The sequence below is a fragment of the Salmo trutta genome, chromosome 17, assembly GCF_901001165.1.
Source record: "Salmo trutta chromosome 17, fSalTru1.1, whole genome shotgun sequence".
In the NCBI taxonomy this organism is placed as follows: Eukaryota; Metazoa; Chordata; class Actinopteri; order Salmoniformes; family Salmonidae; genus Salmo; species Salmo trutta.
Window position 1 is genome coordinate 1,432,946 of NC_042973.1, and position 13,347 is coordinate 1,446,292.

The 13,347-nt window shown below is 43.6% G+C and overlaps 1 protein-coding gene across 1 annotated transcript in view; it reads left to right on the forward strand.

Moving 5' to 3' along the window:
* The window catches only part of atp10a (ATPase phospholipid transporting 10A), a 144,998-nt gene that overhangs the window by 56,464 nt on the left and 75,187 nt on the right, over positions 1 to 13,347 (forward strand). The window contains exons 8-9 of the mRNA XM_029697368.1: positions 5,424 to 5,647; positions 7,771 to 7,965. Of these exons, the coding sequence (XP_029553228.1) occupies positions 5,424 to 5,647; positions 7,771 to 7,965 (419 nt within the window). The remainder of the gene's footprint in view (positions 1 to 5,423; positions 5,648 to 7,770; positions 7,966 to 13,347) is intronic.

Here is a 13,347-nt window from a genome sequence, read left to right on the forward strand (position 1 = left end):
GGTTACTGTACTGTAGGGTTACTATACTGTAGGGTTACTATACTGTAGGGTTACTGTACTGTAGGGTTACTATACTGTAGGGTTACTGTACTGTGGGGTTACTGTAGGGTTACTATACTGTAGGGTTACTGTACTGTAGGGTTACTATACTGTAGGGTGACTATACTGTAGGGTTACTGTACTGTGGGGTTACTGTACTGTAGGGTTACTGTAGGGTTACTATACTGTAGGGTTACTGTACTGTAGGGTTACTATACTGTAGGGTTACTGTAGGGTTACTGTACTGTAGGGTTACTGTACTGTAGGGTTACTGTAGGGTTACTGTACTGTAGGGTTACTGTACTGTAGGGTTACTATACTGTAGGGTTACTATACTGTAGGGTTACTATACTGTAGGGTTACTGTACTGTAGGGTTACTGTAGGGTTACTATACTGTAGGGTTACTATACTGTACTCTACTGTACTCTACTGTACTCTACTATACTGTACCCTACTGTACTGTAGGGTTACTGTACTGTAGGGTTACTGTAGGGTTACTATACTGTAGGGTTACTGTACTGTAGGGTTACTGTACTGTAGGGTTACTGTAGGGTTACTATACTGTAGGGTTACTGTAGGGTTACTATACTGTAGGGTTACTGTACTGTAGGGTTACTGTAGGGTTACTGTACTGTAGGGTTACTGTACTGTAGGGTTACTATACTGTAGGGTTACTGTAGGTTACTGTACTGTAAGGTTACTATACTGTAGGGTTACTATACTGTAGGGTTACTATACTGTAGGGTTACTGTACTGTAGGGTTACTATACTGTAGGGTTACTATACTGTAGGGTTACTGTACTGTAGGGTTACTATACTGTAGGGTTACTGTACGGTAGGGTTACTATACTGTAGGGTTACTGTAGGGTTACTATACTGTAGGGTTACTGTAGGGTTAATATACTGTAGGGTTACTATACTGTAAGGTTACTGTACTGTAGGGTTACTGTAGGGTTACTATAAAGTAGGGTTACTATACTGTAGGGTTACTATACTGTAGGGTTACTGTAGGGTTACTGTACTGTAGGGTTACTATACTGTAGGGTTACTGTACTGTATGGTTACTATACTGTAGGGTGACTATACTGTAGGGTTACTGTAGGGTTACTATACTGTAGGGTTACTGTAGGGTTACTGTACTGTAGGGTTACTGTAGGGTTACTATACTGTAGGGTTACTGTAGGGTTACTATACTGTAGGGTTACTGTACTGTAGGGTTACTGTAGGGTTACTGTACTGTAGGGTTACTATACTGTAGGGTTACTGTAGGGTTACTGTACTGTAGGGTTACTGTACTGTAGGGTTACTATACTGTAGGGTTACTGTACTGTAGGGTTACTATACTGTAGGGTTACTGTAGGGTTACTATACTGTAGGGTTACTATACTGTAGGGTTACTGTAGGGTTACTGTACTGTAGGGTTACTGTACTGTAGGGTTACTATACTGTAGGGTTACTATACTGTAGGGTTACTGTACTGTAGGGTTACTGTACTGTAGGGTTACTGTAGGGTTACTATACTGTAGGGTTACTGTACTGTAGGGTTACTATACTGTAGGGTTACTGTAGGGTTACTATACTGTAGGGTTACTGTACTGTAGGGTTACTGTAGGGTTACTATACTGTAGGGTTACTGTACTGTAGGGTTACTGTACTGTAGGGTTACTGTACTGTAGGGTGACTATACTGTAGGGTTAGTGTAGGGTTACTATACTGTAGGGTTACTGTACTGTAGGGTTACTATACTGTAGGGTTACTATACTGTAGGGTTACTGTACTGTAGGGTTACTGTAGGGTTACTATACTGTAGGGTTACTATACTGTAGGGTTACTGTACTGTAGGGTTACTGTAGGGTTACTATACTGTAGGGTTACTGTACTGTAGGGTTACTGTAGGGTTACTGTACTGTAGGGTTACTGTACTGTAGGGTTACTGTACTGTAGGTTACTGTACTGTAGGGTTACTATACTGTAGGGTTACTGTACTGTAGGGTTACTATACTGTAGGGTTACTGTAGGGTTACTATACTGTAGGGTTACTGTAGGGTTACTATACTGTAGGGTTACTGTACTGTAGGGTTACTGTACTGTAGGGTTACTATACTGTAGGGTTACTGTAGGGTTACTATACTGTAGGGTTACTGTACTGTAGGGTTACTGTACTGTAGGGTTACTATACTGTAGGGTTACTGTACTGTAGGGTTACTGTACTGTAGGGTTACTGTAGGGTTACTGTAGGGTTACTGTACTGTAGGGTTACTATACTGTAGGGTTACTGTACTGTAGGGTTACTATACTGTAGGGTTACTGTACTGTAGGGTTACTGTAGGGTTACTATACTGTAGGGTTACTATACTGTAGGGTTACTATACTGCAGGGTTACTATACTGTAGGGTTACTGTAGGGTTACTGTACTGTAGGGTTACTGTAGGGTTACTATACTGTAGGGTTACTATACTGCAGGGTTACTGTACTGTAGGGTTACTATACTGTAGGGTTACTGTACTGTAGGGTTACTGTACTGTAGGGTTACTATACTGTAGGGTTACTGTAGGGTTACTATACTGTAGGGTTACTATACTGTAGGGTTACTGTACTGTAGGGTTACTGTACTGTAGGGTTACTGTAGGGTTACTGTACTGTAGGGTTACTATACTGTAGGGTTACTGTACTGTAGGGTTACTGTAGGGTTACTATACTGTAGGGTTACTGTACTGTAGGGTTACTGTAGGGTTACTATACTGTAGGGTTACTGTAGGGTTACTGTACTGTAGGGTTACTGTAGGGTTACTGTAGGGTTACTGTACTGTAGGGTTACTGTACTCTAGGGTTACTATACTGTAGGGTTACTGTACTGTAGGGTTACTGTACTGTAGGGTTACTATACTGTAGGGTTACTGTACTGTAGGGTTACTATACTGTAGGGTTACTGTACGGTAGGGTTACTATACTGTAGGGTTACTGTAGGGTTACTATACTGTAGGGTTACTGTAGGGTTAATATACTGTAGGGTTACTATACTGTAAGGTTACTGTACTGTAGGGTTACTGTAGGGTTACTATAAAGTAGGGTTACTATACTGTAGGGTTACTATACTGTAGGGGTTACTGCTAGGGTTACTGTACTGTAGGGGTTCTATACTGTAGGGTTACTGTACTGTATGGTTACTATACTGTAGGGTGACTATACTGTAGGGTTACTGTAGGGTTACTATACTGTAGGGTTACTGTAGGGTTACTGTACTGTAGGGTTACTGTAGGGTTACTATACTGTAGGGTTACTGTAGGGTTACTATACTGTAGGGTTACTGTACTGTAGGGTTACTGTAGGGTTACTGTACTGTAGGGTTACTATACTGTAGGGTTACTGTACTGTAGGGTTACTGTACTGTAGGGTTACTGTACTGTAGGGTTACTATACTGTAGGGTTACTGTACTGTAGGGTTACTATACTGTAGGGTTACTGTAGGGTTACTATACTGTAGGGTTACTATACTGTAGGGTTACTGTAGGTTACTGTACTGTAGGGTTACTGTACTGTAGGGTTACTATACTGTAGGGTTACTATACTGTAGGGTTACTGTACTGTAGGGTTACTGTACTGTAGGGTTTACTGTAGGGTTACTATACTGTAGGTTCTGTACTGTCGGGTTACTGTACTGTAGGGTTACTGTAGGGTTACTATACTGTAGGGTTACTGTACTGTAGGGTTACTGTAGGGTTACTATACTGTAGGGTTACTGTACTGTAGGGTTACTGTACTGTAGGGTTACTGTACTGTAGGGTGACTATACTGTAGGGTTAAGTGTAGGGTTACTATACTGTAGGGTTACTGTACCTGTAGGGTTACTAGATCGGGTTACTGTAGGGGTACTGTATAACTGTAGGGTTACTGTAGGGTACTATACGTAGGTTTAGGGTTAACTGTACTGTAGGGTTACTGTAGGGTTACTATACTGTAGGGTTTACTGTACTGTAGGGTTACTGTAGGGTTACTGTTACTGTAGGGTTTACTGTACGGTAGGTTACTGTACTGTAGGTTTACTATACTGTAGGGTTACTGTATCTGTAGGGTGTACTATAACTGTTAGGTTACTGTAAGGGGTTACTCATACTGTTAGGGTTACTGTAGGGTTAACTATACTGTAGGGTTACTGTACTGTAGGGTTACTGTAACTGGAGGGTTACTATACTGTAGGGTTTACTGTAGGGTTACTATACTGTAGGGTTAATGACTGTAGGGTACTGTACGTAGGGTTACTATACTGTAGGGTTACTGTACTGTAGGGTTACTAGTACTGTAGGGTTAGCTGTAGGGTTACTGTAGGGTTACTGTACTGTAGGGTTACTGTAGGGTTACTGTACTGTAGGGTTACTATACTGTAGGGTTACTGTACTGTAGGGTTACTGTAGGGTTACTATACTGTAGGGTTACTATACTGTAGGGTTACTATACTGCAGGGTTACTATACTGTAGGGTTACTGTAGGGTTACTGTACTGTAGGGTTACTGTAGGGTTACTATACTGTAGGGTTACTATACTGCAGGGTTACTGTACTGTAGGGTTACTATACTGTAGGGTTACTGTACTGTAGGGTTACTGTACTGTAGGGTTACTATACTGTAGGGTTACTGTACTGTAGGGTTACTATACTGTAGGGTTACTGTACTGTAGGGTTACTGTACTGTAGGGTTACTGTAGGGTTACTGTACTGTAGGGTTACTATACTGTAGGGTTACTGTACTGTAGGGTTACTGTAGGGTTACTATACTGTAGGGTTACTGTACTGTAGGGTTACTGTAGGGTTACTATACTGTAGGGTTACTGTAGGGTTACTGTACTGTAGGGTTACTGTAGGGTTACTGTAGGGTTACTGTACTGTAGGGTTACTGTACTCTAGGGTTACTATACTGTAGGGTTACTGTACTGTAGGGTTACTGTACTGTAGGGTTACTATACTGTAGGGTTACTGTACTGTAGGGTTACTATACTGTAGGGTTACTATACTGTAGGGTTACTGTACTGTAGGGTTACTATACTGTAGGGTTACTATACTGTAGGGTTACTGTACTGTAGGGTTACTATACTGTAGGGTTACTATACTGTAGGGTTACTGTACTGTAGGGTTAGGAGATGGTTCTCCCACGACGTGAACAGTGATGGAGGCCTGGGGTGTGTTCATTAGACACCAAACAGAATGACACAGGGTGGCACTAAATGCAACAAAACAAAGTTAACGTGTTACGTTGTCTTTCCTAATGAACATTACCCATCTCACACTGCAGTCTCCTAGCTCACACTGTTGTTCTTTATCTAGGAATGAGGAAGTCTGGACTCTGGTAGCAGTTTGTATTATAACATTCTGTGTTTCTGTCCTCCACAGCGAGACGTCTGGCCATGTACCAGGACCTGGTGGACTCAGAGGAGGAGGACTGTACTTCCCACAGTGGCACCTTGCCCAGACGGGACAGCGTCGCCAGCAACCAGAGTGCTGCCAAGGTGGTGCTGCGCTCCCAGAGCACCAAGTCCCACCGTAGGACTGGCAGTCGGGCCGAAGCCAAGAGGGCCAGCATCCTGTCCAAACACACTGCATTCAGCAGCCCCATGGTAATTATCTCGCCGTTACTTCTCAACACACTGCATTCAGCAGCCCCATGGTAATTATCTCGCCGTTACTTCTCAACACACTGCATTCAGCAGCCCCATGGTAATTATCTCGCCGTTACTTCTCAACACACTGCTCAGAGCTGTGTCCATTGGCTACAGCAGGGGTATTCCAATCTTACTCTACGAGGTTCAGAGTACTGCTGTTTTTTTTGTTTGTTCTACCTAATAATTTATTGCACTCACCTGGTGTCGCAGGTCTAAATCAGTCCCTGATTAGAGGGGAATCACCCACCTGGTGTCCCAGGTCTAAATCAGGCCCTGATTAGAGGGGAATCACCCACCTGGTGTCCCAGGTCTAAATCAGGCCCTGATTAGAGGGGAATCACCCACCTGGTGTCCCAGGTCTAAATCAGTCCCTGATTAGAGGAGGGAATCACCCACCTGGTGTCCCAGGTCTAAATCAGGCCCTGATTAGAGGAGGGAATCACCCACCTGGTGTCCCAGGTCTAAATCAGTCCCTGATTAGAGGGGAATCACCCACCTGGTGTCCCAGGTCTAAATCAGGCCCTGATTAGAGGAGGGAATCACCCACCTGGTGTCCCAGGTCTAAATCAGTCCCTGATTAGAGGGGGAATCACCCACCTGGTGTCCCAGGTCTAAATCAGTCCCTGATTAGAGGGGGAATCACCCACCTGGTGTCCCAGGTCTAAATCAGTCCCTGATTAGAGGGGGAATCACCCACCTGGTGTCCCAGGTCTAAATCAGTCCCTGATTAGAGGGGGAATCACCCACCTGGTGTCCCAGGTCTAAATCAGTCCCTGATTAGAGGGGAATCACCCACCTGGTGTCCCAGGTCTAAATCAGGCCCTGATTAGAGGGGGAATCACCCACCTGGTGTCCCAGGTCTAAATCAGGCCCTGATTAGAGGGGAATCACCCACCTGGTGTCCCAGGTCTAAATCAGTCCCTGATTAGAGGGGAATCACCCACCTGGTGTCCCAGGTCTAAATCAGACCCTGATTAGAGGGGAATCACCCACCTGGTGTCCCAGGTCTAAATCAGACCCTGATTAGAGGGGGAATCACCCACCTGGTGTCCCAGGTCTAAATCAGGCCCTGATTAGAGGAGGGAATCACCCACCTGGTGTCCCAGGTCTAAATCAGGCCCTGATTAGAGGGGAAGAATGGGGGGGGGACTGGCTTGGAGGTCCAGAGTTGAGTTTGAGGGATCTACAGTATGAACTTAAGGCAGCAGGTAGCCAAGAGGTTGGAGAGGGCAGCATGTTGGAGAGGGCAGCAGGTTGGGGAGGGCAGCATGTTGGAGAGGGCAGCAGGTTGGAGAGGGCAGCAGGTTGGGGAGGGCAGCAGGTTGGGGAGGGCAGCAGGTTGGAGGGGGCAGCAGGTTGGAGTGGGCAGCAGGTTGGGGAGGGCAGCAGGTTGGAGAGGGCAGCAGGTTGGGGAGGGCAGCAGGTTGGGGAGGGCAGCAGGTTGGGGAGGGCAGCAGGTTGGAGAGGGCAGCAGGTTGGGGAGGGCAGCAGGTTGGGGAGGGCAGCAGGTTGGAGAGGGCAGCATGTTGGGGAGGGCAGCATGTTGGGGAGGGCAGCAGGTTGGGGAGGGCAGCAGGTTGGGGAGGGCAGCAGGTTGGGGAGGGCAGCAGGTTGGGGAGGGCAGCAGGTTGGAGGGGGCAGCAGGTTGGAGGGGGCAGCATGTTGGAGGGGGCAGCATGTTGGGGAGGGCAGCATGTTGAAGGGGGCAGCATGTTGGGGAGGGCAGCATGCAATCAGAGGGTCGTTGGTTACAAGTCAGATGAGTTAAATCTGGTAGGAAATTCTAAGTATCCTAGATGCCTTTTCCTGCCGTTGTTCCCTTGAAGAAGTCATAGCTGATCCTGGGGGTATGTTTCTGTGTGTAGGTTTCTCGTGGTGAGTTAAAGGCAACAAAAACAATTACACATTTCCATGACCTGAAAATGACAAAAAAACATTCTTCTGTACCTACTCTCTCTCTCTCTCTCTCTCTCTCTCTCTCTCTCTCTCTCTCTGTCTCTCTCTCTCTCTGTCTCTCGCTCTCGCTCGCTCTCTCTCTCTCTCTCTCTCTCTCTCTCTCTCCTCCCCCCCCCCCACAGGAGAAGGAGGTCACCCCTGACCCTCAGCTCCTGGACAAGGTCAACCACTGCAGTAGCCAGATGACCTTCAAGAGGTTCCACAGCCAGTCCCTCTCTCAGCTGCCCTCTGACCTCACTGACGTCATCGATTTCTTCATCGCCCTCACCATCTGTAACACGGTGGTGGTGTCGTCACCCAATCAGCCACGGCAGAAGGTAGGCACTGAGTGGACAAAACATTAGGGACACCTTCCTAATATTGAGTTGCACCATCCCTTTTTGCCCTCAGAACAGCCTCAATTCGTCAGGGGGCATAGACTGTACAAGGTGTTGAAAGCGTTCCACAGGGATTGGTTAAGGGCATATAATGAACACCCGTGCCACCCGCGGGTAGATTTAGATATTGGCGGGTAATTTCACCTTTATTTAACCAGGTAGGCAAGTTGAGAACAAGTTCTCATTTACAATTGTGACCTGGCCAAGATAAAGCAAAGCAGTTCAACAACATACAACGACACAGAGTTACACATGGAGTAAACAACATACAGTCAATAATACAGTAGAAAAAAATAAGACTATATACAATGTGAGCAAATGATGTGAGATAATGGAGGTAAAGGCAAAAAAATGCCATGGTGGCAAAGTAAATAAAGTATAGCAAGAAAAACACTGGAATGGTAGATTTGTAGTTTGAAGAAAGTTCAAAGGTCAAATCTAAATAATATGGTGCAAAGGAGCAAAATAAATAAAATAAATAAATACAGTAGGGGAAGAGGTAGTAGTTTGGGCTAAATTATAGATGGGCTATGTACAGGTGCAGTGATCTGTGAGCTGCTCTGACAGCTGGTGCTTAAAGCTAGTGAGGGAGATAAGTGTTTCCAGTTTCAGAGATTTTTGTAGTTCGTTCCAGTCATTGGCAGCAGAGAACTGGAAGGAGAGACGACCAAAGGAGGAGTTGGCTTTAGGGGTGACCAGAGAGATATACCTGCTGGAGCGCGTGCTACAGGTGGGTGCTGCTATGGTGACCAGTGAGCGGAGATAAGGGGGGACTTTACCTAGCAGGGTCTTGTAGATGACCTGGAGCCAGTGGGTTTGGCGACGATTATGAAGTGAAGGCCAGCCAACGAGAGCATACAGGTCGCAGTGGTGGGTTGTATATGGGGCTTTGGTGACAAAACGGATGGCACTGTGATAGACTGCATCCAGCTTGTTGAGTAGGGTATTGGAGGCTAATTTGTAAATGACATCGCCGAAGTCGAGGATTGGTAGGATGGTCAGTTTTACGAGGGTATGTTTGGCAGCAGGTAAGAATGTCTTTGGCCAGCCACGTTAGCGTGGAGTCACCGCAGGGCTCTACGTTACATTTGCATTAGTGAATAAAAGGAGTCAAAATTCAAGTATGAGCATATGTGTGAGTTTTATGACTTTATGACTTTATGACTTTATTTCTGTTATTTTGTTTCATAGCTGTTAATCGCACAAAGAAATACCCAGCAACAGCTTTGCGCTGATATATACGTTTTTGGAGGCGCTGGCAATGGGCATGAAACTTGGTCTAATTTACTCAAGTCAACAAAGTGAGACTTTGTCCTCCTGTTTCATGGCTGTTTACATGATGAAATACAGCAGTATACCACATTACTTAATAATACATGATGAAATACAGCGGTATACCACATTACTACTTAATAATACATGATGAAATACAGCAGTATACCACATTGCTTCTTACTAGTAAAATGTATTGTTTTGGAAACATTACAAAGCATGGTCATCAGTTTCTGTTTGTTATTATGGCGCAAAAAAAAATATTTTGGCTGGTCAAAAATCTGTGCGGCTGGTAGATTTAAAAAAAATGTTTTTGCTGCAGGACAGCCTGAATTCTTCGGAGCGTGGAAAAGTTTCTCAATTGGTTTTAAGGGACCTAACCTGTTTCAGGAAAACATTCCCCACACCACCCTGTACTGTTGACACCAGGCAGAATGGACTCAGGACGCTTGCACCAAATCCTGAATCTGCCATCAGCATGACTCAACAGGAACTGGCATTCGTTGGACCAGACTGTTTTTCCACATGCAACGTTTTTTCCCACTCCTAAATTATCCAGTGTTGATCGCTTGTCCACTGGAGCCTCTTCTTCTTGTTTTTAGCTGATAGGAGTAGAACCCGGTGTGGTCGTCTGCTGTAATAGTCCAATCCGTGACGAGGACCGACGAGTTGTGCGATCCGAGATGCCGTTCTGCACACCACTGTTGTACTGCTCATTTATTTGCCTGTTTGTGTCCCGCCTGTTAGCTTGCACGATTCTTGCCCATTCTCCTTGGACCTCTCATCAACGAGCTGTTTTCGCCCACAGGACTGCCGCACCACTGTTTGTAAACTCTGTACACTGTCGTGCGTGAAAAGCCTAGGAGGGCGGCCGTTTCTGAGATATTGGAACCGGCGCTCCTGGCCCTGACGATCATATCACTCTCAAAGTCTCTTAGGTCACTAGTTTTGTCCAAATTGAACAGTAACTGAATGCCTTGAAGCCTGTTTTATATAGAAAGCCATGGTCACGTGACATGTTGAACAAAATGTAAGTGATGAATTGAATATTCGCGCATACAGGCTTTGTTTTCCCTGATCTCATTCATTTTAAGTAGAACATATATTCTTTCAACAATAATTGATATGCAGAAATTGTGCCTTTATAAAGTATTCATAACCCTTAACTTATTTCATTATTTTGAGTTACAGCCTGAATTGAAAATCTCACCCTTCAACACCCAATACCCCATAATGACAAAGTGAAAACATGTTTTATAATTTTTGCAAGTTTATTGAAAATGAAATCCAGAAATATCTCATTTACATAAGTATTCACACACCTGAGTCAATACATGTGTGAGTCTTTCTGGTTAAATCTCTAAGAGCTGTGAGTCTCTCTGGGTCTCTAAGAGCTTTGCACACCTGGATTGTACAATATTTTCCCATTTATTTTCTAAATTCTTCACCCTCTGTCAAATTGGTTGTTGATCATTACTAACCAACCATTTTCAGGTCTTGCCATAGATTTTCAAGCAGATTTAAGTCAAACTGTAACTTGGCCACTCAGGAACATTCACTGTCTTGGTAAGCAACTCCAGTGTAGATTTGGCCTTGTGTTTTAGGTTATTGTCCTGCTGAAAGGGGAATTCATCTCCTCAACCAGGTTTCCGCTAGGATTTTACCTGTGCTGTTCCTTTTTTTGTCTTGGAAAACTCCCCAGTCCTGATTACAAACATGATGCAGCCAGCACTGTGCTTAAAAATATGGAGAGAGTGGTACTCAGTGATATATATATATATATATATATATATATATATATATATGTTTTACCTTTATTTAACTAGGCAAGTCGGTTAAGAACAAATTCTTATTTTCAATGATGGCCTAGGAACATTTATTTATTTATTTATATGTAAAATATTCTGTAACAAGTGTTGTTTTTGTGCTCAATGGTGGATCTATTCATAGTTATTTAAGAGATGTTTGTTCAGGGGCAGAATGACAGATTTGTACCTTGTCAGCTCGGGGATTTGAACTTGCAACCTTTCGGTTACTAGCCCAACGCTCTAACCACTAGGCTACCCTGTCTGGGGCAAATCCAATATAACACAACACAGCACTTTGTATTCAGGACACAAAGTGAATTGCTTTGCCACATTTTTTGCAGTTTTACTTTAGTGCCTTATTGCAAACAGGATGCATGTTTGGGAATATTTGTATTCTGTACAGGCTTTCTTTTCACTCTGCCAATTAGGTTAGTATTGTGGAGTAACCTACAATGTTGGTTATCCATCCTCTGTTTTCTCCTATCACAGCCATTAAACTCTGTAACTGTTTTAAAGTCACCATTGGCCTCATGGTGAAATCCCTGAACAGTTTCCTTCCTCTCTGGCAGCTGAGTTAGGAAGGACTCCTGTATCTTTGTAGTGACTGGGTGTATTGATACACCAAGTGTAATTAATAACTTCACCATGCTCAAAGGGATATTCAATGTTGTTTTTTACCCATCTACCAATAGGTGCCCTTCTTTGCGAGGCACTAGGAAACCTCCCTGGTCTTTGGAGTCGTATCTGTGTTTGAAATTCATTGTTCGACTGAGGACCTTACAGATATACTGAACAAAAATATAAATGCAACATGCAACATTTTCAATTTTACTGCGTTATAGTTCATCAGTCAATTGAAATACATTCATTAGGCCCTAATCTATAGATTTCACATGACTGGGTAGGGGTACAGCCATGGGGAGCCTTGGGGGGCATAGGCCCACCCACTGGGAAACCAGGCCCAGCTAATCAGAATGAGTTCTTCCCCACAAAAGGGCTTTATTACAGACAGAAATACTCTTCAGAACCTCCACCCCTCTGACAATCCCGCAGGTGAAGAATACGGATGTGGAGGTCCTGAGTTGGCGTGGTTACACATGGTCTGCGGTTGTGAGGCCGGTTTGACGTACTGCCAAGTTCTCTAAAACGACATTGGAGGCAGCTTATGGTAAATGAACATTCAATTCTCAGGCAACATCTCTGGTGGACATTCCTATAGTCAGCATGCCAATTGCACGCTCCTTCAAAATTTTGAGACATTTATGTCAAAACTGCACATTTTAAAGTGGCCTTTTATTGCCTCCAGCACAAGGTGCACCTGTGCAATGATCATGCTGTTCAATCAGCTTCTTGATATGCCACACCTGTCAGGTAGATGGATTATCTTGGCAAAGGAGAAATGCTCACTAACAGGGATGGAAACAAATTTGTGCAACAAAATTGGAGATAAATAAGCGTTTTGTATGTACGGAATCTTTATATTTCATATGGGACCAACACTTTACATATTGCGTTTATATTTTTGTTCAGTGTAGTACAGAGATGAGGTCATTCAAAAATCATGTTAAACACTATTATCACACAGAGTGAGTCCATGCAATTTATTATGTGACATGTTAAGCAAATTATTACTCTTGAACTTATTTAGGCTTTCCATAACAAAGTGCTTGATTAAGTATTGACTCAAGACATTTCAGCTTTTCAATTTTTATAAATCTGTAAACATTTCTACAAACATAATTCCGCTTTGACATTATGGGTTATTGTGTTTAGCCCAGTGACACAGAATCTCAATGTAATCAATTTTTAATAACGGCTGTAAAAACAAAATGTGGAACAAGTCAATCTGTGTGAATACTTTCTGAAAGCACTGTACATAACATGCACCTACAGTAATATAGAACAGAACATGCACCTACAGTAATATAGAACAGAACATGCACCTACAGTAATATAGAACAGAACATGCACCTACAGTAATATAGAACAGAACATGCACCTACAGTAATATAGAACAGAACATGCACCTACAGTAATATAGAACAGAACATGCACCTACAGTAATATAGAACAGAACATGCACCTACAGTAATATAGAACAGAACATGCACCTACAGTAATATAGAACAGAACATGCACCTACAGTAATATAGAACACAACATGCACCTACAGTAATATAGAACACAACATGCACCTACAGTAATATAGAACAGAACATGCACCTACAGTAATATAGAACAG